Source organism: Eurosta solidaginis, chromosome 4, assembly GCF_040869045.1.
Source record: "Eurosta solidaginis isolate ZX-2024a chromosome 4, ASM4086904v1, whole genome shotgun sequence".
Lineage (NCBI taxonomy): Eukaryota > Metazoa > Arthropoda > Insecta > Diptera > Tephritidae > Eurosta > Eurosta solidaginis.
In genome coordinates this window covers 54,881,362-54,906,790 of record NC_090322.1, presented here as the reverse complement: position 1 = coordinate 54,906,790, position 25,429 = coordinate 54,881,362, and the positions used below count along the sequence as shown (strand labels likewise).

Sequence of the window (25,429 nt, the reverse complement as noted above, 5' to 3'; positions counted from 1 at the left end):
TGTGTATGCTCCAGTCTACCAACACCTCTCTAATGAAGCTTACCCAGTCATTGCAGCTTTGCTTTGATATACTAAGGTCTTCCATTATTGCGTTTACCTTCGGCACCACAAGCTTGCAAATGGTTCTTGTGCTGAGCCTGGCTCCCGAAAAGAAGGTGTTGGCTTTTCGGCTCTGTTTAAAAGAGCAAACGACCTTACGTTTTTTATTGGTGGTTGTGGTCATGGTCCTCTGCCGAGTGCATACCCACATGTCGTCTACCAGTCTACATGGGTTGGAGCACTGGCCGCATGCCATGGCCCCAGCCAATACGCCATGCGCCACCAAAAAATCGTCCAAGTCCTCGTCATTTAATTCCATAAACGATGACCGCGTAAATTGGCACAATTGGCAGTCCATTATTCTAAAAAAAAAAGTAAATTTACCAAAGATCTTTATTTTCGAATAACGTATTCGAATAGTAATGTAAGGTATTTTAATTTCATTTTATTTATTAAGAGAATTATATTATTCGAATAAAGAAATAAAAATTTCTAATAATCATTAGACAACATTTCGATGAAAAATTAAATTTAAAAAATAAGCAAAAACATGAATTATTGTTTTCAATATTTTATTTATATGTCCTTGTATGTGTATGTTACATAATGTTCATGAACTTTGATTTTGAAATTTTTTGTAAACAGTTTATCAAAAACAAACAAACATTTTGTTTATTAAATAGAACAACTTAATACATTTGTGGGGAGGATCCTTAAATCTAGAAAGTAAAATTTCCAAGTTTTTTAATTAGAAAATTTTGAAAAAATATATGGGCTATTCACGTTAGCCTGCTTATCAAGCAATTTGTTTTGTCTAATATATTTTATTTTTGTAATATAGTAAAAAAAAAGTACTAAATGAGCTGATAACTTGTAAGGCACGCTTCCGTACATGTTTTAAGTTGAATTAATTGATATGACAGGGGTGAAGGAATTACTATTCATAGAACAAAGAAGTGAAATAACAATTAGCTAAAAACAAAGATATTTTTTTAGATGAAAATAGCGTTGCTTTTTCGAGTATTTAGTTGGTTATAATATTACAAAAAGAGTAATTAACAGTTCGTTACAGTTATAACAGTTCGTTACAGGATTCATTTAAAAAAACTCAAAAAAAAGCTGGGTTAGATATTAAAGATAAAATATATCGAATTTTAATTACGAATAATTTGCAGCAAATCCATGGCCATAAGAGCTCATAATTTAAAAAGGTATATGTGCTGAACTACCGGTTTCGAAAGGTCCTTAATCCAGAAATGGTGCCGGAAGATACTCCAAACGATCCCCAAATAGCCCCGAAATGGCACCGACGGGATCCCGGACGGATCCGAAAATTATCCAGAAATGATGCCGGAAGGGACCCCAAAAAATCACGAAAAAGTCCCGAAATGACAACGACGGGATCCCGAATGGATTCCGAAAACCATCCAGAAATGATGCCGGAAGGGACGCCAAAAAATCCCGAAATGAGTCACAAAGACAAACGTCTGGACAAACATCCAAACTTTCCCATTTATAATATACTAGCCTTTACCCGCGGCCCCGTCCGCAAGGAGAAAATGAGATGTATGGGCTATTCACGTTAGCCTGCTTATCAAGTTATCTACTTAAAAATTTTTTTCTATCTAATGCATTTTATTTTTGTAATTGAGTAAAAAAGAGAACTAAATGAGCTGATAACCTGATATGTTCCCCAAATGAATGATCCCGAAATTATCCAGAAAAAGCCACGAAATGATCTCGACGCTATCGCGAAAGGATAACGAAAGCCATCCAGAAACGCCCGGAAGGGTCTCCAAAAGTTCCCGTAATAGTCCCAAAAAAACCCGAAATGACAACGACACGATTCTAGACTTATCCAGAGAACCACACAGAAATGTTCCCTGAAGGGTACCAAAGTGATCCCGAAAAAGTTCCGAAATTACCCTGACGGGCTCCCGGACGAATCTCAAAAACCATCCAGGAAGGGCTCCTAAATTATCAAGATCGCGACAACCATAGAGAAATGATTCCGGAAGGGTCATAAAATGTTCCCGAAATAGTCCGAAAATGGCTCCGATGGGATCCCGCACGGATCCAGATGTGATCCCGGAAGGGTTCCAAAACTATCCCGAAAAAGTAACAAAAAAAAATCTCTAAATTACTCCTCCGGCATCCTGTACGGATCCAGAAATGACCTCGGAAGGGTTCCCAAATGATCCCAACATGGTCCCGAAATGACCCTGATGGATCCGGCAAACGATCCCGAAATAATACAGAAAGTCATGGAATGACCCCTAAGGGGTCCCCAAATGATCCCGAAATAGTCCAGAAAAAGTCCCGAAATTACCCTGATGGGTCCCCGTACAGATCCCAAAATCCATGCAGAAGTGGTGCCGGAAGGGTCCCCAAATTATCCCGTATTAGCCCCGAAAAAGTCCCGAAATGACCCCAACGGGATACTGGACGGATACCGAAAACCATCCAGAAATGATGCCGCTAGGTACCACAAATGATCCCGAAATAACCCCGTCGCGATCTCGGACGGATCCCGAAAACTATCCAGAAATGATGCCGGAAAGGTCCTCAAATGATCCCCTAATAGTCCCGACATGACCTTGACGGGATCCCGGACGGACCCCGAGAACCATCCAGAAATAATGCCGAAAGGGTCCCCAAATGATCCCGTATTAGTCGAGAAAAAGCCCCGAAATGACCCCGACGGATTAGATTAGATATTTGATTAGATATTAAATAAGCTTAGATATTAGATTAAGATTAAGATGTATTTAAAAGACCCTATACGAGTAGACAATATCCTTGCTAACGTGGTTATTCGTCGAAACACTTGATAATATTTAGAACAGGGGTAGAGATAAAATTTTTATTTTCCGGTGGGATCTACAGTATTTACACAGAAACTTTTCTGTTTTGGCGGCCACATGAAAATTTTCAACTTAACTATTGTATAATAATAAAAGTAGAAAATGAAATTTCAAACTTACCAAAACTTCACAAAAATGGTATAAAATGCAGTAAATTGGCAAAAAAAAATCAAAAACGGTTTTACGACGCTCTAATGAACGAAGTATCGAGCTGGAAAAAACAGAAATTAGTTTTATATTTATAAAAGTAGAAAATGAAGTTTCAAACTTACCAAAACTTCACAAAAATGGTATAAAATGCAGTAAATTGGCAAAAAAATCAAAAACTGTTTACGACGCTCTAATGAACGATGTATCGAGCTGAAAAAAACAGAAATTAGTTTTATATTTATAAAAGTAGAAAATGAAATTTCAAACTTACCAAAACTTCACAAAAATGGTATAAAATCCCTGTAAATTGGTAACGAAATGAACAATGATTTACGACGCTCCAATGAACGATGTATCGAGCTGGAAAAAAAACAGAAATAAGTTTTATATTTATAAAAATGTGGTAAAAGTCTAGTTGAGGGGTCGACAGCTAATACGCTACCAAAAATATCGAGAGGTGTCAAACGACGCGTCTTGACATTAGTATTAATAATCCGAAGGGGGAAAATAAAAATTTTAACTCGTTCAAAAGATATTAACGAAAAACCGAAAAAAGACCCGTGGGTACCTCCGAAACCGGGGGTGGGATCCATGGTATTTTTGCGCAGAACACCTTTCTGCGTTGGCGGCCTTTGGCCGCGCTTTTAAAAAATAACCCTGGGCTACGCAATGCCAAGTCCGGGTGTGTGGTATAACCGTGGCTACCGCCACGGTGATGCACAATTTTTTTGGTGGGTACGAACACAACAACAACCACATGAAAATCGGCAAATTCAACTGCAAATATCTCCGGACATAGGTAAAATTTTTCTTTTCCGCCATCGGATTATTGTTCTCGAGATTAATACGCGTCTTTTGACACCTCTCTCTATATTTTTGGTAGCGTATTAGCAGTCGACCCCTCAACTAGACAATTACCAAAAATATTCTTAGAACTTACCATACAGACGTTGCGGTGATTTAATTCAAATTAATAGTACAAAGCTGTTATAAGGCAACTTGACACTCCAAGTTGAATACAAGCTGTCAACGAATGATGACCAAAGCATAGACGAAAAAACTCACCACTAACTAGTTTTTTTACGTAAAAATTGGTTAGCAAAATGGTGAGTAAAGTGGTTAACGTTAACCACGAAGAAGTCATTTCTTAAGGTAAGCCCATTACGCTGCACGACATGTAGCAGTAGCGACGCTTTACAGTACGACATATTTTGGTAATTCACATTAAAGGCTTGATTTCCTAGGAAAGCGGTACCGCTTTCTTGTAAAGTCAGGTTAACGTAATTATTCTTTGTCAAATTATATCCGTCATTATTTTTGACTGTCCAATATTGTTTATGTTTATAAAATTCAACATATCTTAATGCACTTCACCGTGTTATATTTATGGAAAACTCGCGCCGGTGATCGCGGAAACCACTTCAAGAATTTTTATGAAATCTGGTCAAGTCCGTTTTACTTGGTCCAAAATAGGCTACTCTATAATTTGTATCTCAATCCGAGAATCAACTAGAGGCCGACCTATACGAAATAATCAATTTATTTGCACAGTCTATTCTTGGATTGGGTATTCCTATACATAGCTGATTTGACATTGTAGAGCCACTCATGCTTTCGCACAAAATCAATAAGTGCCTCGTCCTCTTCGTTTCTCCTTGTTTCCGTTTCCATTTTCTAATCTGTTAATTAAAGATTAATAAGTATTCACGTACTTAAATATATTCCCTGCATTCCAATGAAGAGTATCTCGATAAAAATTTAATATGGAAATGCAATAATAATCACATTGTTGTTGCATTTGTATGTTAAATTTCTATCGGGATCTGTATCACTTTTCATTAGAACGCGAGGATTACTTTAGGAAGCCTTACCTTTTATGGCAATAGTTCCAAAGTCCAGTAAATAAAAAAAAAAAATTATGTTTATTTTTCCAAAAGAAATTTTTATTTTTGAAAAGCAAAATGACTTGAGTTATCAATCACATTCAAAAATCATTAAACGGAACTTATCTGACAGTTGTCAAATCAACTTAAGCCTGCCAAGCATCATTGTGGATTAGACAAGTGTGATAACTTCTGCATAGACGTCAAAATTACAAATAGAACCGATCAACTGATTTTTAATTTACTATCATGGTCTCATTCTGCATCTCTTTCTATCACCCGCTGAAGATATGCGCCGCCATATTGAACTTGCTGTTAAAATCACTAAAAGGTAGCCATCTTGATCACCCTGTCAGGGAGTTTACGGATAGGATATCATACTTGTTTTATCCACAATGCCAAGCATGACACTTCTCAAATCAACTAAGTCTGCCAAGTATGCTACGAGTACCCATATATATTTGGTAATAAAATACCAAGTGAAGTATTTCTATCCTTATGTGACAGTTGAGTAAGAGGCGCTGAGCTCTAGGTAATGATGAAATACCATCATAGGTATAAAACCCATTTTTCAGATTAAATAAAACAAACGTGTAATTTATGTAACTTATATAATTTAACGTGGTTTTATAGTGGTTAACAATAATTTATTGAAATTGAATTTTTTTCTTGAGAATGTTAAAAATAGATGTTTTCAGCATTACTTTTCGATCTTGCGTTGCCTTTTCAATATTTTTCGTGATCCTTTAGTAGTTTTACGTAAAATAACAAAAACCGGAATGACGATGGCGAGTGTAGACATGAGGTAAGATTCCGTGGTATATTTGTGGAACTTGTTTTTAAAGCGCATAGTGTAAGCGGGGTGTAATAAATGGAACTAAAAGTAGAATCCAGTGGCAAAGTTGGCAGTTTTTCATCGCAAATATTTTGGTGGTGCATTCATTCCGTTCTAGTCGTTCAGTCAAAGTGGTCGCGCGGGTCATCCTCGGCTCAACTGTAATTTGTCGGGCTTGTTAGTTGAGCCGAAAATTTTTTAGGCCTTAAGGTTGGCTTAGTGCTTCCTTTTGGCTTTTCGGCGGAGTTGGGAGATGCGAGGTTCCACTGATCTGGTGTCAGATAGGGGCTGAGCACTCTCAACAGGAATCAGTAAAAAATTTATAACCTGGCGCGGGCCATATAACACCAAATCGTATTACAAATAATTTAATGTGAAAAATGGCGTGGTGCCAACAAAAAACCTAACTGTAAAGTTAATATACATAAACTAACGGAATAATCTGGCGTGATGCCTTAAATACATATGACAGAATGGCGTGGTGCCAATAAAAAACCGAACCTTAAATTCGTTTAAAAACACAAGAATAACCTGGCGTATAGAGTGCATTACTACTCTGCCATTATTAGCTGGTTAAACAGCTTATAGCTTGAAAAAAAAAAATATTTTGGTGGAACAAAAGTTTATTGTGCTATAAAACAAAGAAAATAATAAAAATAAAACTATTTTGGTTGAATGTTTTGATAAAAAAAAAAGAGAAAACATGTTAATAAAATGATTAAAAGTGGTGAAGTGAGTGATCAGTGCGCAGTGAGTGTTTAAGTGGGGTTTAAAGATAGGGCATTTTGGGGGGGGGGTTTCGCAAATATCTCGAGAAGTATCAGAGATAGAGGTTTTCCGCCACCGGATTCGAGATCCGAAACGCGTCTCTGGGTACCACTCTCGAATTTTTACGTCGCGTATTAGCAGTCGACCCCTCAACTAGACTATTACCTTTTTTGTGGAATATGTTTGTAATTTTTTTGCGTTTTCTTAATTTTGATGGATATGGATATGGGTATGTTTACGACTATGGCGTTAGGATTAAGGAAGTTTAATTTGGCCTTTACTGTCGTTGTGTTTTTTTTACTAACAGTATAGTGGATGTTAGAAATACTAATATTCGCCACAATATGGTTATGACTATGTCAACTTTGCCAGACCTTTAAACTTGCAGCACATCGCATGCAAAACAGCCATTGAATTATAACTTTTTGAAAAGGTAATAACGCCCGCGGGCAGTGTAGCTATCCATTCAGAAACAAAACCAATTAAAATCATTCATAATACAATGAACAAAATTAAATAAAATTAGTTAATATAAAAACAATTTAATGTGAGAAAAACTCATAAATATTTATTTTATTTTTTACTTAAATTTTATCATTTAGGTTTATTAACGTTTAACCGTTCTTTTTTTTATATAACACCGCTTTCTTTATTTTAATTTTGTTCTACTTTATTTTTTCTCTTTTATTTTATTATTATTTCATTTCATAATTTTTATTTTATTTAAAACTATTTGGTTAATTCTACTTAAGCATATTTTATTATATTTTGTTTTGAGCTATTTTTGACTAAATTTTTCATTTTTTTAAATTTATTTGTTTAATATTGTTTTATTTCATTTCATTTTAATTTTTTTCGAAACTTTTTCAATTTGTTTTATTTTATATACTTTATTTTGTATTATTCTATTTTATTTTTTGTTTAGGTTATAATTGGTAGCAGGGACTGAAAATATAAAATAAAACCCGCAGGCATTATTTCTTTTTCTAAAAAGAAATAAAGCCCGCGGGTGTTATTTCATTTTGTCAACGGGCGTTATTTCCCTTTTGAAAAGGAAATAATGCCCGCGGGCGTTAGAGCATTGTTTTAAGGGAAAAATATGATTAATTCCGTTTCTACTTATATGTTTATAAGTTTCGCTTTCATTCAATTTTAATATACATTTTTCAGCGCCGGCTTTTCATATATGCAAAAAAACAATATCAATATAAAGAAGAATGAGCGTCGCGCGCATGGCGCATTACGTAACGCTTATCTATCTACGTCTACATGCTGAGCTTAAAAAATAAATAAAATAATAACACAAGCACTTTTCAATTTAGATCAGTATCGGCAGGGTATGTCGTTGGAATTGTACCGTGTGATTTCATGTGCCCACTAAGGCCGGCACTTTGAGCAAAACGTTTTTCACAAATTTTACAGACGTATCTTTTTTCAATGTCGTGAATACGTTTGTGTTGTGTTAAGTGTTTCCTGCATTTGAATCCTTTTTTGCAAGTGTCACATATAAAAGCGCGTACTTTTGTGTGAGTCTTCACGTGCTCCCTTAGCATTGATGGCGAAGTAAACCCTTTACTACAAATTTCACATTTAAAACGCCTCTCTTTATTATGTCGTTGAGTGTGATCTATTAACTGTGACGAAGTTGTCCATTTTGACCCACAAATAGAGCAAACATATGGTTTTTCACCTGTATGCGTACGCATATGAACCATTCTTTCTGTTGTTGTTGCCCAGATCTTGTTGCACACTTCACAAGGATATCTGAGATCTTGTGCATGTCGTCGCAAATGAACTGTGAAATAATTTCCACATTGAAAACCGCGTCCACATATATTACATTTGAATGGCTTGGAACCATCATGTGTCGCTTCGTGGACTTTTAACTTTCCTAAGGCGGGATATTGTTGTCCGCATATTGAGCATACAAATGGTGCCACATCGACTTCAAGATATTGAATGTGGTCATAATATATGCATGATGCTTTATATTCCGTTTTATTTTGTGTGCATATAATTTTTTGTTTCTTTTCATATGTACAAATTTTTCGTAATCGCAGTAATTCCCTTTCAAACTCGTAATCATTTAGATGCAAGCCAGTAGCTTTGTTGAACTCTTCACGTGCACACTCTAGCGCTTCGTCACGTCTATTATTGAACCGATATGCAATATCGTTTTCATCCCAAAGACATGTATACTTTTTATGTATTCCAGCCAAGATAATACATTCTGAAACATCTATGATGGTGTCTGTTATCTTAATTTCTTTAGTTATTGGTTTAGATCTGATCTGCAAATGGAACGTCGGCATATTAATTAAAACTGTAATTAAAAAATACCCACTGCTGTGTTTACATTAGAAGCGGCTTCAATAACTTCTTTTGCGTCATCAACGTCATTGGCAAACTCTTGTAATGTCCTGTGCCGCTTCTTTTCTGAGTTTGAAATAATTTCTCTTTTGTTAATGTTCTGTTGATTCGTATAAAAATTGTATTGTTAAACAAAATTGTATCTAGTAAGTTTACTTAAAGACGCTCTATTTTGCACGTTTTATTGTAAACATAATCAATCTGAAATTTTATTTTTTTTAGAAAAAGCAAACGAAGTTTTATTTTTTCACACAGTTTCATTATATGTAAAAATGAGATTATAGCGGTCTTTTTTGTCTTTTTAAGTATTATATATATGTGATCATTGATCATTGTATGGTTCTTATTATTTTTGTTTAACTTTGTATTTTAGTTACTTCGAACTTTGTAATTTTTAAATGTATTATCAATATTTTAAGTTTCAATATTGATTTTTCAATTTTCAAAAAATTTTGGATTATTGTGAAAAATAAAAAATAAAATAGACGCATACATTTAGGCATATTAATAAAATATAGTTTAAAGTTTAAAACGTGGTTTCAATCTCCACATTGGCGATCTCTGCCTATTTTAAAAATTGTGTTGTGTGCAAATTTAAAAAAAAAAAAGTTCAAAAGTTCGCAACAAAAGTTGTTTACAAAATAGCAAAAACCAACGCGACTTTGACGGAGACAAGTAAAAAATAGAAACAAAGAAAAATAGAAAAGTGAAAGTAGAAAATTCACAAAAGAAAAACTTGAATCAGTGCAGTATGCTGTTGGAAGAACTCAATAAAAAGAAAAGAGTTTTAATGTAAAACCAACCAAAGGCCACATAAAAAGCTTACAACACAGAAACAACTTGATGAAATCCAAATCAAACGTCGAAAATTTGGCTAATTTAAAAAAAATTTTAAATTTAGACGATTTGACGATTTGTGATAAATTCTAACCTAATTTCAATTTAACAGAAGTAGAAAGTGAAGAAGTAAATAAATATGCAAGTGAATCCAATAACAACGATAAATAAAATCTGGCATAATCAAATCAATCAGGTTGTAATGCAAATCAGGTTGCTGGAACTATTGGTTATTGATCTATAAACAGAATGGCCTATGCTGGGTTTTCCTGTATTTGTCAGTTGGAAATATTTGTTTAGTATTGTGTGAAGCTACATATATATATATATATATAAGTAGTGAGAGAAGTACTTGGTTGACATCTTCATCAGCTGACCAAAGGAATTGTGATTAAATGGTTACTAATAACCATCTACAAAAGTTTAATATATTACAAGCATATACATAAAAAACTGGTAAAACAAACAGAGATCTCACCACAATATCGGTTCATATATAGAATAAATAGTCAACAGACTAGACAATAATAGACAATCAAACATCAAATCAAATACGAGGTGTGCTACCCAACGCTGCCTATTATCGGTGCTATTTGTGCTGCAACTCTACGACGTATTATTTTGAAGTCTGTTGGTGTGTAGAAACGCAGCGTGAGGAAATTGGAACAAATAAACAAAAACACTTATCAGAGTGTATACAAATACAAAAACAGCAATCATTAAACAAATATCAACCAAATAGAGCTGGAAGCAGCAGCAACAGTAACAACTACAAACACAACATCATCAAAAGCCATTGCATAAATAAATAAATATTCGCAAGTATTTAAATAATAATATCTTTTATGTATGCCTATTAAAATATAAATATATTATTCTTATTATTATTGTAAACTCCTTTTTTATAGAATTACTAATTTATTTTACTCTTTAGTTAGTGAACTCTCTTTTTATTTAATTCAAAATGTTTCGTTCACCACAACATAATACACAAACATCTACACTTACTAATAATTTAAATGACTCTTTGATAGATTTATCAAATGACACTTCCCCACAACAAATTACAAATCCGTATGCAAATGTTACTCAAAATGAAATTTTGTCAGTTTCCGTAAAACTTCCACAATTTTGGACTAATTGCCCGGAAGCATGGTTTATTCATGCAGAAACTCAATTTAGTACTAAAAAAATTACACAAGAAAACACTAAATACGAACACATCATTACAGCACTTCCGCAGGAAGTGATAATAACTATTTTGGATTTTATCCAAAATACCCCTATTAATAAAAAATTTACTGAACTTAAAAAAGTGTTGATAGAAAGACACTCACTTAGCGAAAATTCGAAGCTTGATAAAATTTTAGACGATTCTGATATGGGTGATCGTAAGCCCTCAGAATTTTATCGTTCATTAATTATATTAGCAGGGTCAAATTTTAGCGAAAATATTTTAAAGCAAATTTGGATGCGGAACTATTTTAGAAATTCTTTTAGGCGTCGTTCTAACTCGCGTAATAATCCAAATTGGTCGTGTAGATTTCACTACAAATTTGGAAATAATGCTAGAAGTTGTGAACAACCTTGTTCTTATAACAAAAAACAAAGATTCAACAAACTAAATTCTTCCGTTCTTGCAGCGACGAACAACGGAAATTTAGAATTTTCGACCCGTCGCTTATTTATTTTTGATAGAGAAAACAAAAAAAATTTTTTAATTGATAGTGGAGCAGAAATATTGGTATTACCCACGTCTAAATTTCCGCATACGAAACGTTCCGACATAATTCTCACTGCAGCTAATGGTTCAACAATTGCCACTTACGGGAAAGGCTTTTGAACGTAAATTTGGGTTTAATACGTGAATTTCCCTTTACATTTTTGATTGCGGATATAGCCAAGCCAATAATTGGCGCTGATTTGTAAATATGGTCTTCTTATAGATATTAAACATAAACGTTTAGTAGATCCATTAACCAATCTCTCAGTTAATACAGTATCTTACTTTTGTTATATCCCATTACCCAAATTATTTGTGGTTGACAATAAATTTACAAAATTATTAAAAGAGTTTCCGTCACTTATTTCAGAGCCAGATTATACTAAACCTGTTAAACATACAACAGTACATCGACTTGTAACAGAAGGTAGTCTTCCATTTTCTAAGCCCAGGCGCTTAGATCCGGTAAAATACAAAGTCGCGAAAACGGAGTTTGATTTCTTAGTGAAAACAGGCAAGTCGGCCTTCAAATTCTTCAGTAGCATCACCACTTCACCTTGTACCTAAAAAAGAGTTGAATGATTGGAGTCCATGTGGTGATTTTAGAAGATTGAATATTGTAACTGTTCCCGATCGTTATCCCTTACCTCACATTCAGGGTTTTAATATGAACCTTCATAATAAAAATATATTTTCAAAATTAGATTTAATTAGGGCATATCACCAAAATCCTATGGCTGAAGAAGATATTTATAAAACTGCTATTACAACTCCTTTCGGTATGTGTGAATTCATGAGAATGCCTTTCGGACTTAGAAATTCTGCACAAACCTTTCAAAGATTTATAAATGAGGTAGTAGGTGACTTAGATTTTGTATATGCTTACATTGACGACTTACTTATTGCAAGTAAAGACAAAGAACAACATTTAAAAGATTTACGAATCCTTTTTCAACGCCTTACAGAGTACGGTTTAAAAATTAAACCAAGTAAATGTACTTTTGGTGTAACAAATATAAATTTTTTAGGACATAACATTTCTGTAACAGGTATTCGACCTTCCGATGAAAAGGTATCAGCTATTCGCAATTTCGAACGTCCAAAATCAGTTAAGCAGGCACAGAAATTTATTGGTATGGTAAATTATTATCATAGATACATTCCAAAACTAGCAGAATTTACAAACAAAATTTATGATCTAATTAACAAAGTAAGTAAGAAACGTGACAAAACTTTGGTATGGGACGAGAATTCGAATGAAGCTTTTGAATGCATTAAAGATGAATTTGCATCTACGATATTGTTAAATCATTTTAACAAAGATGCTAAATTATCTTTAACAGTAGATGCATCTAACACAGCGATTGGGGGCGTTATACAACAAAATTACAATAATAAAATTGAACCCATTGCATTCTTTTCTAAAAAACTTTCTTCAACTGAAATTAAGTATAGTGCTTTTGATAGGGAATTATTGGCGATTTATTTAAATATACAACATTTTAGATATCTTTTGGAAGGACGACAATTTACAGTTTATACGGACCATAAACCTTTGACTACTGCTTTAAATTCAAAAACAGAACGAAGTCCTAGACAAACGAGACACTTGGAATTTATAGCACAGTTTACTGATGACATACAATACATTAAAGGAGAATCCAATGTTGTAGCAGATACGCTATCTAGAGCTTTTGAGGTTAATGCAATATATAATACAGAACTGAATTTTAAAATTTTACAAACTGTACAACAAAAAGATGATGACTTAAATCAACTTGTATCTGATTCTCAATATCTAAATTTAAAGTTAATTAATATTCCCATTTTAAATTTTAATATTTGATGTGAAATTTCAGGAGAAACTCCTAGGCCATTTGTACCGAGTAATTTGCGAAAGACAGTATTTGATATTTTACATGGAATAGCACATCCGGGTACAAGAGCTACACGGCAGCTCATAGTTAAAAAATAGTATTGGCCCAATATGAATAAGGATATTAATATTTGGTCAAAAGAGTGTCTTAATTGTCAAAAGTCTAAAGTTTATCGTCATACAAAATCCCCTATTGTCAAAATTCAAATTCCCAAGAATAGATTTGAGCACATTCATTTAGATATAGTTGGACCATTACCTATTTAAAAAGGACATCGCTATATTTTAATGATTATTGAAAGATTTACCCGTTGGCCTGAGGCATATGCATTAAAAGATATTTCAGCATCTACAATTGCAAATAAGTTTTTTAGAGAATATATTTCTCGGTTTGGAGTTCCGTTAAAGATAACAACTGATCAAGGTAGCCAATTTATATCGAAATTGTTTTCAGAGTTAACTAAATTACTTGGTAGTCACCAAATTACAACATCCGCATATCACCCTCAAGGAAATGTTATGATTGAAAGGTTTCATAGACAACTAAAAACTACTATAATAGCTAGAGAGGACACAAATAATTGATATGACGAGTTACCTGTCATATTACTTGGTTTGCGATCTATTTACAAAGAAGATATTTCGGCTACACCAGCGGAAATGGTTTTTGGTCAGAATTTACGTTTGCCAGGGGAACTTGTTGTGCCATCAGCTAAACATTTCTCTTCAACTGAAATTTTAAGTAATTTACGTGAACATTTTCGAAATGTTAGATCAAATTTAAGTCATCATAAAGATTCTGATACTGGAATTTACGTTCCAAAAGATCTTCAAAATTGTAAATTTGCATTTGTTAGTCAATAATAAACATTCATTACAACAACCATATGAAGGACCTTACAAAATTGTGGAAAAAGATCAAAAATGTTCTAAACTTGAAATAGATAATAATATTAAAACTATTCCTATTGATAGATTAAAACCTGCAATAATTGAAACAACAGACACAGACAACACCAAGAATCTACATAAAAAGAGAGTTACATTCAATTTGTTTAATGATAAATTTTCTTGAAGGGGGAGTAATGTAGGGTTCTTATTATTTTTGTTTAACTTTGTATTTTAGTTACTTTGAACTTTGTAATTTTTAAATGTATTATCAATATTTTAAGTTTCAATATTGATTTTTCAATTTTCAAAAAATTTTGGATTATTGTGAAAAATAAAAAATAAAATAGACTCATACATTTAGGCGTATTAATAAAATATAGTTTAAAGTTTAAAACGTGGTTTCAATCTCCACAATCATATTCTTATTATCCGGACATTTTATTATCATATTTTTGTTGTTTTTGAGTTATCATAAAATCTCGAAGTATAAAAATATTTATTTGCATCTGTTTACAATAAAACGTGCAATTTAATTCTGTATGTGCATGCTACTATATATAACAAAAGTACTCCTTGTATGTTTAAGGTCGAACCTGCTTCATGTTGTTCAACTTTTTAACTTTGTCAACACTTTGGGGCCTATAGTTTATATGTCAGCTCCGTACATCTTCTCATAGCGATAAATACACTTCCCGAAGGTTATGTTACGTTCCGAGCCCGACGATCTCGGGAACGATTTGTTATGACCACATGCGACCTTCCAGGCCACCCCCAGCGGGTTAGGGGGTCAGAATATACCCACGGTAGGTATGCCTGTCGTAAGAGGCGACGAAAATGCCAGATTCAAGGGGCTGTGTAGCGCAACCCTCTCAATGGGTTGCCAGCGCAATTTACAGCTTCTCCAAACCCAATTGGCAACCTCACCTATCCGCGGCGAATCCTGTTTCCCTAACAGACGAGGCTCTCCGCATGGAACTTGGGGGTGGGGATGGCCTGAAGGTTTAATGTGGCCATATAAATCGTTCCCGAGATGGTCGGGCTAGCACCTTATTTGTATTGTGTTACCGGAGCGTACCGGATCTGTATCCGGCAAAGGACCATCCCATCGATAACACTCCCCAAAGCTTTCGGGGAGCAACCTTATCGCTACAACAACAACCTTCCAGGCCATGCCGCCCTCCCACCTCCTAGATCCATCAGGAGTTCGGGATGGCCAGAGCCTCGATGGTTAATGAAACAGGATTCGCCGCGGATAGGTGAGGTTGACAATTGGGTTTGGAGAATTGAGGTTGGCAATTGGAGAAGCTATATATTGCGCTGGCAAGCTGAAAGGGTTGCGCTACACAACCCCTTGTATCTATTTGGTATTTTAGTTGCCTCTTACGGCAGGCATACGTACCGCGGGTATATTCTAAGCCCCTAATCCGCTGGGGGGACCAGCGATAGCGTGATTTCAGTCTTTGCCGCATACGCGACTACCTGTTAAACGTTTTAAGTTCAGGAAGCGTTGAGGCTAGTTGTGGACTTCTGTTCTTAAGTCTGATTAGACACTAATATAATTGTGGGCTTAATAATTTTAAACTCACCAGTGCAGCTTTACCGACAGCGCCTTTCGAAAATTCATTTTTGATATCACCATCGTCATCTTTTTCCAATATAATTGTTTCGAAGTTATTGAACGCATCTGCATCTTCAGAGTCCTACAGCAAAAAAATCTCAAAATTTCCAATATTTTTTCAAGTCCACAAAAGAGGACGAATGATAACACACCTCCAAAGGCGACTATTAAAAGTTGTATATCTACCAAGTTGGCGGCCACCGTGGTGTGCTCCGCATACCACACCGGATGCCCTGGGTTCAAACCCGGGGCAAAGCAACATCAAAAATTTTAGAAATAAGGTTTTTCAATTAGAAGAAAATTTTTCGAAGTGGGGTCGTCCCTCGGCAGTGTTTGGCAAGCGCTCCGGGTGTATTCCTTCCATGAAAAGCTCTCGGTGAAAACTCATCTGCCTTGCAGATGCCGTTCGGAATTGGCATAAAATCAGGTACGTCCCGTCCGGCCAATTTGTAGGGAAAATCAAGAGCACGACGCAAATTGGAAGAGAAGCTCGGCCTTAGATCTCTTTGGAGGTTATCGCGCCTTACATTTTTTTTTTTATATCTACCAAGAGATATTTGTTGTACAGAACTGAGGGCAGCGATTTAGTTTAGCACCCCCGAGTTCGGGGTTTAACTTGGTATCAAATGAAAGAGGGAGTACTCCCGATCACAAATATATATATCTTAAAGTGCGCAAACTTATAATTTAAAAGTTATTTGTTGTTAAAGTTTGCAAATTTCTATACAACTTTTATATGTGTATACGTATATATATTTTATGACATTACAAAATGTCACATCTAAAAAACGGAACAAGTGCAGAATCGAAAAATAACTTATAAAAATACCTTTCTTCTGATGTATATATATCTTTAACTTTGCTAGTCTTTATTTGCTACAAATTTGAAAAAGCTCTTTTTTGCATTCGTGAACGAGCTGGTAGAACACCGAACGCCGAAGGCCGCCTACGCGGAAAGGTGTTTCGACTTCTCAAAATTAATATAAAAATATATATTTTCCTTTTTCTTTATTAACTGAAATGTCGCAAGGTAATATTTATATTTGTTTTTTTTTTGTTTATGTGGCAGCACAGCTTTGTAATGTCATCAATAAAATATATATATATATAAATGTGCATGTTGCTACAAAAGCGCGATTGATTTAATAAAAACATTTATAATAAGTAAAAACAATGCAAAAATGAAATGTGAAATATACAAAAATGCAATTTAAGTTTATCGTTGCCAATTTATATAGATATGTATTTAGATTAAGGTTTTGAAAGATATGTAAATTGTAATTTAAAGTGCTATAGAAATTTGCTAAATTTGCAAACTTTAACAACAAATAACTTTTAAATTATAAGTTTGCGCACTTTAAAATATATATATTTGTGCTCGGGAGAACTCCCTCTTTCATTTGATACCAAGTTTTACCCCGAAATCGGGGTTCCGAAATGAGTTCCGAGGAGGAATAATTTTGAAACCTAAGCCGAGTGGTGGACCTACTTATGGTCCTATTCACTAGCTCAGAAGTTATAAGGAGGCCAAAACAGATTTGGCAGTTCTTCCGACATTTTTGCACATATATTAGCAGACGACCTCAGTTGTAGACTATTTGTACGCTTATTTTATTTTACCTCGCTAGATTCGGGCTGATATATGTCATCTTCTAAATGCTCCTGGAAGTTAAATTATTAAAGTAAGTTCCACATACATACATATTGTCCAAAATTTATTACCTCTACAGCATTGTCTAAATCATAAAAATCTCGACTTTCCTGCTTGATAAGACAATGTGGGAATTCCGACTGATGGTCGTCATAAATATGCTGTATAAAGTTATTCAGTTGAAGATAAGTGAATTCACAAAACCCGCAGTCTAGATAAAATTCTTGTTTGTCTCTTGAGAGCAAGGCTGAAATTTCTCCACATTTTCTGCTATCACCACGTTTCAATTCCGAATTATGTGCCATCATTTGTAAAATTTAAAAGTATACTTGAGCCTTTAATGGATTTAATAGAAGTATGAACGATTGTTTACAATTAATATTACGGTGACATATATATGTTATTATGCTTATCTAATTTTTTTATAGAGGTGATTGTTTCCCCTCTTAAACCTATAGCGAATATCGACAATATGAACACATCACTATGCAACTGGTAAATAAATGCTGAACACCGCAGCTAAGTTCCAATGAGATCCTGTATGTATTTGAATGAAGAGCAGCATACGAGGCGTCAGCTACATGAAAGCGACAAAGCATGAAATTTTCGTGTAGCTAAGCGTACAGCAACGTTGGTCGCTGAGCGTACGTACGCTTGAAAAAAAGGAAGAACAATATGTTTGATTATATTTGTTTTTATGCAAATTTGTGTAATTAGTTGAAAAATGTTAATTTAGCTAATAAAAGTGCATGAAAGGTATATTACCAAAGCGAAAAAGAGTATTAAACACAACAACAGAAATTGTTGTAGCGTTTAAAAGGCGAAAAAGTGTTGGAAACTAGAAACACCATTTTCCCTAGTCCTCGGTGGTTTAAAATTACTTTTCATAATATACAAAGGCACGGGGATGCAAACAACGTTTAATACCTATTTTCCTTTGGTTTCGGGGACGGATATAGCTGAAGAAATTTAATTTTGTTTAATAATTGTTTGCTTTTTGTAGCGACGCTCGAAAGTAGCTTCGTGTGCAGACCTTGAGGTGTAGAGAAATTGTAGCTATATGAAATATCTTGTACGCGTCTATGACGCGTAGCTTCGTGTGCACCTTGCCTGAAAAGTGTATTTTGAAGTTTAAGGCCATTATGAGCATTTTTCGATCTTCGCTGGCTATCGAATATTGAAAATCACACTTGAAATTGGTATTATGACATCTAATATCTGTCGAAATTTTCATTGTGTATCTAATTTTGAAGCGAATGGAAATTTGTTGTCGACGCTGTATCGAATATAAGAAAATTGTTCGAAACGTAAGTTTTTTGTGTTTATCTTCTACTTTTTTGCTACCTAATAGTAATTTCAAACTATTTGTATTAATCGTATATATTGTAGGATGCTTTATTTTATTAAAATTAATATCCACACAAAAATTATTTAAAAGAAAATTTTATATTTTCATGATGCATAATTGAATAATAATGAAAAATTTTCAAAAATTAATTATTGAAAATTTAAATGTAGTAAAACGAATTAAAATTAGAAAGTTCAAAGTAACATAATAGCCGTGTTGTTGTTGTTGTTGTTGTAGCGATTACGTTACTCCCCGAAGGCTTTGGGGAGTGTTATCGATGTGATGGTCCTTTGTCGAATACAGATCCGATACGCTCCGGTAACACAGCACCATTAAGGTGCTGGCCCGACCATCTCGGGAACGATTTATATGGCCACATTGAACCTTCAGGCCATCCCTCCCTCCCCACCCCCAAGTTCCATGAGGAGCTTGGGGTCGCCAGAGCCTCGCCTGTTAGTGAAACGGGGTTCGCCGCTCGAAGGTGAGGTTGACAATTGGGTTGGAGAAGCTATATATTGCGCTACACAACCCCTTGAATCCCATAATAGCCGTGTTTTTTAACACGCGTATATCCGTTAACGCTTAAACTTGATATGGACTGTTAAGCGACAAACTTTAAATACACCTCTGAAATTGCTGCTCATAAATTTTGTCCTACAAAATTTCAATACGCATTATACTCAGATGTAGCTGAAATATGTGTCTTTGTTTCACCCTCTACACTAATTCTATGTATTCTATGTGTGTCCACAATTCATCGCAACTGATTCAGCTATATGTTATACCCTATGGCCATCAGAGCGTTGTGTCTCCGCTTTTCGGTACACCCTGTTGCTGTAGCTAGTTGTTTAACCACAGCCGCTAAATGGGTCTCCTAAGCATTATCTAAGTGGGGATAGGCGTTTTTTTTCACGCGCAAACGAAACGTATACGCGTGTAAAAAAAACACGGCTAATAACAAGGTTAAATAAAAATAATTGAGTCAATATAATTTAAGAACCCTACATATAGGTCCAAGGTCGTGAATGTAAAACAACTGCTTGGAAGATTGGTTTAAAAAATTGGTCAAAATCCGTTTATAACAAATGGAACTTGCAGAAAGGATCAAGTGGAAAAAATTCCGAGGGCATTCTCGTACCCGATTCTCAGTTGAGACAATCCCTAGCGCAAAATCTGAGAATGGTTGCTAATTTCAAAAAGGTTGGAATAGACTTGGCTCTTGTGCATTGTTGCAGCCATTCATCTTTACTGGATAGCAAGGCCAAGAACGCTTCTATGGTCATTATGAAGTTAACAGCTTCATTCTGTTTGGCGATATCGTCTCCAAAACGATCATCGTTCCTGTGTTCGTATTATGAATTGCAACACCATAGACAAAACGATAACAGCTGACTGTTACGTAACGAAAGTGCTCGTCGATTGGTATTCTGTATCACGAAAGTTGCTACCAATACGAAAACAAAGTGTCAAAAACAAACAACAGGTGTTCACCTATCGTTTTGGTTTAAAATGAGCGACACAAACAAAAAAAGTGAGTATTATTAATTAATTAGTTATTATTGTATAAAAAACTTGTATTTTATATTAGAAGACTCAAAAAAGACCACAAGCGCGCAATTTCTCGTGCTTGTTCATGAGCTGGAAGAAAATGTGGATCTGGCCAGAGGAGCACCGGTATATGGCGCAAATAAAACTTTATTTGATGAGCAATGGGCCAAAATTGCGCAAAAAGTAAATGCCCACGGTCCACCTCAAAGAAGAGCGAGTGAATGGAGAAAGGTATTATATGTACATACATATGTATATCCAAATATTATTATTTTATGTTATTTTATAGATTTTTGCCGACCTCAAATGTCGCACCAAAAAAAATTGCGGAAAACGCGGCAAATATGGCGGGCCTTTCAGCCGTCTCCACTCAACGAAGTGGAGGAGGTTACAGACAGAATGCTGCTGATGGCGAAAGGAGAAGCGCCAAGCGAAATGACACTTGGTGTGTCAAGGCCATCGAGGGCAACGTCTTCCACAGCTGCAGCACTAGTTGAATTCGCAGGAGTGAGTGTTATAGCAGGCCCAGTGTCCCCGACGCCACCATCTGCTTGTGCAACGCCAAATTCCACAGAGGAAGTTAATGCCAGCACGACCGCTGTAGTAACACCGAGCAGAGTGCAGCGCAGAACCACTCATACTCAAACCTTCCAACACCGCATTGCCGATTCGGCGAAAATTCAAGCCGATGCAACCAAAGCACAAGTTGACGTGGGTGAAGCCCAGGCCAAGGCAATCGAAAATTTAGCTGAAGCAGCTATGCTACAAGCAGATGCTGCAAATTCCATTGCCAAGTCGTTAGAGCAGCTAGTTGCTATTTTTCTCGGCAGTCTAAGGCATTAGAAGCTATAGTAGCAAATATGACTACAGAGTTTGTACGTGAGTCCTAAACTTAATTGTTGTAAACTTTATTGTTTCTACGTACCGGAGCGGTTCCTTGAACGACGAGTAACAGAAGCTTAATAATAAGCAGCAACAAAAAAGAGTATCAACACTAAAAGCAGAAGAAAAACGAAAATTAGTCGAAGAAATAAATAGTGGAGATTCCAAAGAAGTAAAAGTCGAAATTTCCAAATGAAGAGGGACAACAGTTTTAGTGAATCGCGAGGATTTTTGCTAATTCAGTGCACTTTTCAAGAACCACTTAACTATGCATTGTTTGAAGAACGCCTTGTTCCAGATTATATTTTGAGCTGATCATTACGATTCACTAAAACTATTGTCCCTCTTCATTTGGAAATTTCGACTTTTACTTCTTTGGAATATCCACTATTGATTTCTTCGACTAATTTTCGTTTCTCTTCCGCTTTTAGTGTCGATACTCTTTTTGTTGCTGCTTCTAATTATGCTTCTGTTACTCGTACGTCGATGAACTGATTAGGGACCTAGAAACAATGGCTTGGCCTTTCCAGACATAAGTATTCAACCAGAAGTACTTAAAATTTAAAACGAAGCTTTATGAAAGCATAAGTACCTTAATAAGATAGATAAAAAGTTTTTTCCCACTAATTTATTTTTTGTGATAGTAAATGAATAAAAGTCTTGAACAATTTCGATATACAGATGTGAACACAAAAATAGTAGTGGCACTTTTAGCAAGTTTCGGCTCCAGTGCCAATTTTTTGCCAATTGCCAATACTAAAATAGAATGAGCTACAAAACTGAATTCTCAGAAAATTTCTAAAAATTCTTGGTAACAAGTTGCAAATTTTCATGAGACTCCGCTGGATTTTCCCGATTTTTGAGTAAAGTTTTATCCAACTTATATTCGTCTAATTATATATTGACCTATATTTTTATAAAAAAAATTGCAAAAACATTTTAACTGCAGCGAAACTTGCTGAAATTTGATAAAAATTGGCACTGGTATTTTTGTGTTCGCAACTGTATAGTAAATATGTACTATAAAACATGGATCTCACAACATATTTATTTCATATAAAGTATAGATATAAAGATTATATCTAAAGTAATACTACAAACATGGATTTAATAGCTTATGCAAATAAAACAATAAAACAATGAAATTTGTAGAAATTCATTATCAATCATAACTATTCATTCACATACTCAGACCATATTTCCACATAGGCTTTATTCGAGATTTAGGCCTCTGAAAAGATTTAACGTTAAATCTTGCAAGTTTTATCATCAACTTCGATAGAAATTCTCTTGTTTTTTTAAATGAATTTTATGAATTTTATGAATTGATACAAGCTATCAATATTATATTTGAATTCTGCCACCTCATTGCCTTTGACGCCCCAATCTTTAAACTTTTTATGAATGTAGTCATTATATATGGAGTTAAGAAAAAAACAAAACTAACCTAACGCACTCAAGTATTTCTTCTTTATAGCTCAAGCGATTTAAATCCATAATCTGAAGATTGGATGGCTTTTAAGCACATTCGTATTAGACATTTTATAGAAACGGCAAAGAAAATCGTTAAGCAGTTGCAACCATTTTGGGCGTGTTGCAGTTACTTTTGCTGAGCGATAATCAATTAGTTTGAGTACGGATGAATCAGAACGACTCTCTGCAACACGTTCAATTAAGCTTATACCAGTTTGAACAAAACACATATCGATACCACTGTTCTGTTGTACAATATTGAACCTGTACCGATGTTGTACCCAAAAGCGCTGGATCTGTAACGCCCACATCACCAGTTAATGTAAATGAATACGCATCGGCTCTTACTTGTGAGCACCTAATTGAGCACATTCCAGCGCCCATACACACACAAATAACATATTGTTCATTGGCAATTTGTCGCGTACCTGTACCACCAATTGAATTTTGTAACGAATTGGCTGCTGAATAATAGTCAAAACTCGATACTGTGCCACTTGTATCCATGTAGTATTGCAGCATCCAGTGTAGCTTGGTAGATTCACTGAATGTGGAATATCCTTCATCACAAATTCCTATAATAGTTATAGTTTTTTATTATTTCTGTTGTCGAATTTCTGCCGACTTGGCAGGTCTTAACTTAGCGCTTGTTCAAAGAAATCATCATAACCATAGGCACACACCATCAATGAATTGGTGAAGTCCGCCAATTTTTGTAGAATAGTTTTAGTTTTCTTGGCATAATCTTCCAAACTGTTTGACTGCTGCTGAAAACACGCGGAATCTCTTTTAAATGAGGTTTTCAGCTATTTGAATTCTTACATTCAAAGCTGCATTCGACGCTTCTTCATCGGGTAGGAGATCGTGATGTACTTCCGAGAGATTGCCGCTGTTCAAACTCAGAGGCAGTTCATGCTTAAACGAAATGTAAATATTGTGGATTGCGCAGCAAACATTTATTATTTTTATTGCTTTTTCAACCGAATAATGAAGTCTCCTCGACCCTATGATACAGCGAAATCGGGTTTTCACCACTCCAAAGCAGCGTTCGGTAAGGTTTCGAGCTTTACAATGTACCTCATTGTATCGAGTTTGAACCGCTTCTGAAGGGGTCCGAAATGGCGTCATTAAATAAGGTTGCAGAGGATATCCGGAATCGCTTATCAAAAAATTTTTGTTTGTTTTTGTTGAATCATAGAGAAATTAAAAACTATAATTACCTAGTAGCCAAAAATTCCTTTTTCCGTTTTGATATTGTGTTCTCATGTGCCGTTCTGCTTCACTATGCTTCCATATAAATGAGTCGTGGTTTGCCCCTGGATGCCTTGAATCCACAAACGTTATGACCATATTGTGGTCACATATCTATAGAAGGAAACAAAAAAAAAGCTGTCACCATAGTGAACGTAGCCTATCAGTATACATACTTACAACCAGCAATTTTAAGCTATAAAAGCCTTTCCGGTTGTAATATAGGTGCTTCATATCTGCAGGAGGTGACTTGATCCGCACGTGAGTACCATCCACGCAGCCAACAACACCCGGTATGCCGAATTTGGTAAAGAAGTGCTCTTTTACTGCACGTTCTTCTTCCTCCCTCATCTCAAAATTTACCCACTTTTGGCTGAAATGATTCTCAAAAATGGATAAGCATTCATCAATGACTTTCGCTACCGTAGGCTGGGCCATAGATGAAATGCTTTCATTTCCAACTGATTTCAGATAACTGCCTGTTGCCAAAAAACGCAGGAACATGGATAATTTTAGTTGGAGTGGTAAATGCGTGCTATGAAATGTATCTTTTAAATATATTTGTATTTCGTCAAAGATATGTTGGAATATTTCTTTGTTCACGTGAAAATTTTGAACAATTCTACAAATAAAATTATTTTGAAAACAATGTCAACACAGGCGCAATTTGTTATTTTACTCAGCGTCCGGTAAGTGAAGAACATTCGAGCGGTCTCTCCATATCCGCCTTTGGATTTTTAATTCTTCTTCTTGGGACACTAATAGAGCAATAGCTTGATACATTTTTATTATATTTATATCACTGTATTTATATCACTAGCAACTTTATTTTTATTTCACTTATTTTGTTAACTTTATGGATGTGCGCAAAAACAAAGCATATGTGCACAGAGTTGCAAGTTTGACACTTGATTATCGTGTAGTTGACGAACGAAGTAAAGCTACACGATAAACGGCAACGTAAGATTCAGAAAACCATAAGCACACGATATCGTCCAAGCAGGTATTGTTCGTTGAGCGTATCGTTCGCCAAACATAATGAGGCTGTAAGTTTTTAACACATGTAACAATATGTTTAGAAAGCTACAATTTCGCGATGAAATTCATTTCAGCGTTTTATACTTCTGGCTAGTTGCAGTACTTAGGCTTTTTTCTTCATAATAAATAATTTTGCTTTTATTTTATTTGACAGATGATGGGAATGTGCTTTTCCGAACGCCTGAATTTATCGAATTATCGAACAATGACTCTAGTCTTGATCGAATGAGTGTCATAATACCGAATGAAAATTCGTTCGATCAACTCTTTCGATCACAGTCGAAGATCGAATTTGTCTCATGATAGGGGCCTTAATATGAATTGCCTTTATTCAAATATTGTCAGCTTATTTATACTAAATTATTCTAAACATATTCTTACATA

General features: G+C 35.0%; 2 protein-coding genes across 4 annotated transcripts in view; one reads left to right on the top strand and one right to left on the bottom strand.

Annotated features, from left to right (window-relative positions):
* Positions 1–5,530: 5,530 nt before the first annotated feature.
* LOC137249769 (zinc finger protein 454-like) lies at positions 5,531–17,960 on the bottom strand. Of its 2 annotated transcripts, none has more exons than XM_067781658.1 (5): positions 17,577–17,960; positions 17,475–17,516; positions 15,823–15,936; positions 8,896–9,009; positions 5,531–8,830 (listed from the first exon to the last, which is right to left on the bottom strand). In XM_067781658.1, the coding sequence occupies exons 1-5, from the start codon at positions 17,811–17,813 to the stop codon at positions 7,853–7,855; spliced, it is 1,485 nt and encodes a 494-aa protein (XP_067637759.1). In that variant the 5' UTR covers positions 17,814–17,960; the 3' UTR covers positions 5,531–7,852. The 2 variants fall into 2 exon arrangements, with proteins under 2 accessions (XP_067637759.1, XP_067637758.1); XM_067781657.1 differs by having other exon boundaries at positions 8,884–9,009; positions 17,577–17,959.
* Positions 5,853–25,429, top strand: part of LOC137249786 (succinate--CoA ligase [ADP/GDP-forming] subunit alpha, mitochondrial-like) — a 152,932-nt gene continuing 133,355 nt past the window's right edge. Inside the window, exon 1 of one of the 2 annotated variants that reach the window (XM_067781700.1) lies at positions 5,853–6,521. In XM_067781700.1, coding sequence (XP_067637801.1) covers positions 6,486–6,521 — 36 coding nt within the window. In that variant the 5' untranslated portion in view covers positions 5,853–6,485. The remainder of the gene's footprint in view (positions 6,522–25,429) is intronic. The other variant, XM_067781701.1, reaches the window with a different exon arrangement.

Bases quoted from the DNA above. Each gene is read 5' to 3' on its own strand.
- LOC137249769 (XM_067781657.1), bottom strand. From the start codon at position 17,813: ATGATGGCACATAATTCGGAATTGAAACGTGGTGATAGCAGAAAATGT. The intron at 17,517-17,576 runs GTAATAAATTTT...TTTAACTTCCAG, and splicing joins ATTTAGACAATGCTGTAGAG to GAGCATTTAGAAGATGACAT. The intron at 8,831-8,883 runs GTGGGTATTTTT...TTCCATTTGCAG, and splicing joins CTTCTAATGTAAACACAGCA to ATCAGATCTAAACCAATAAC.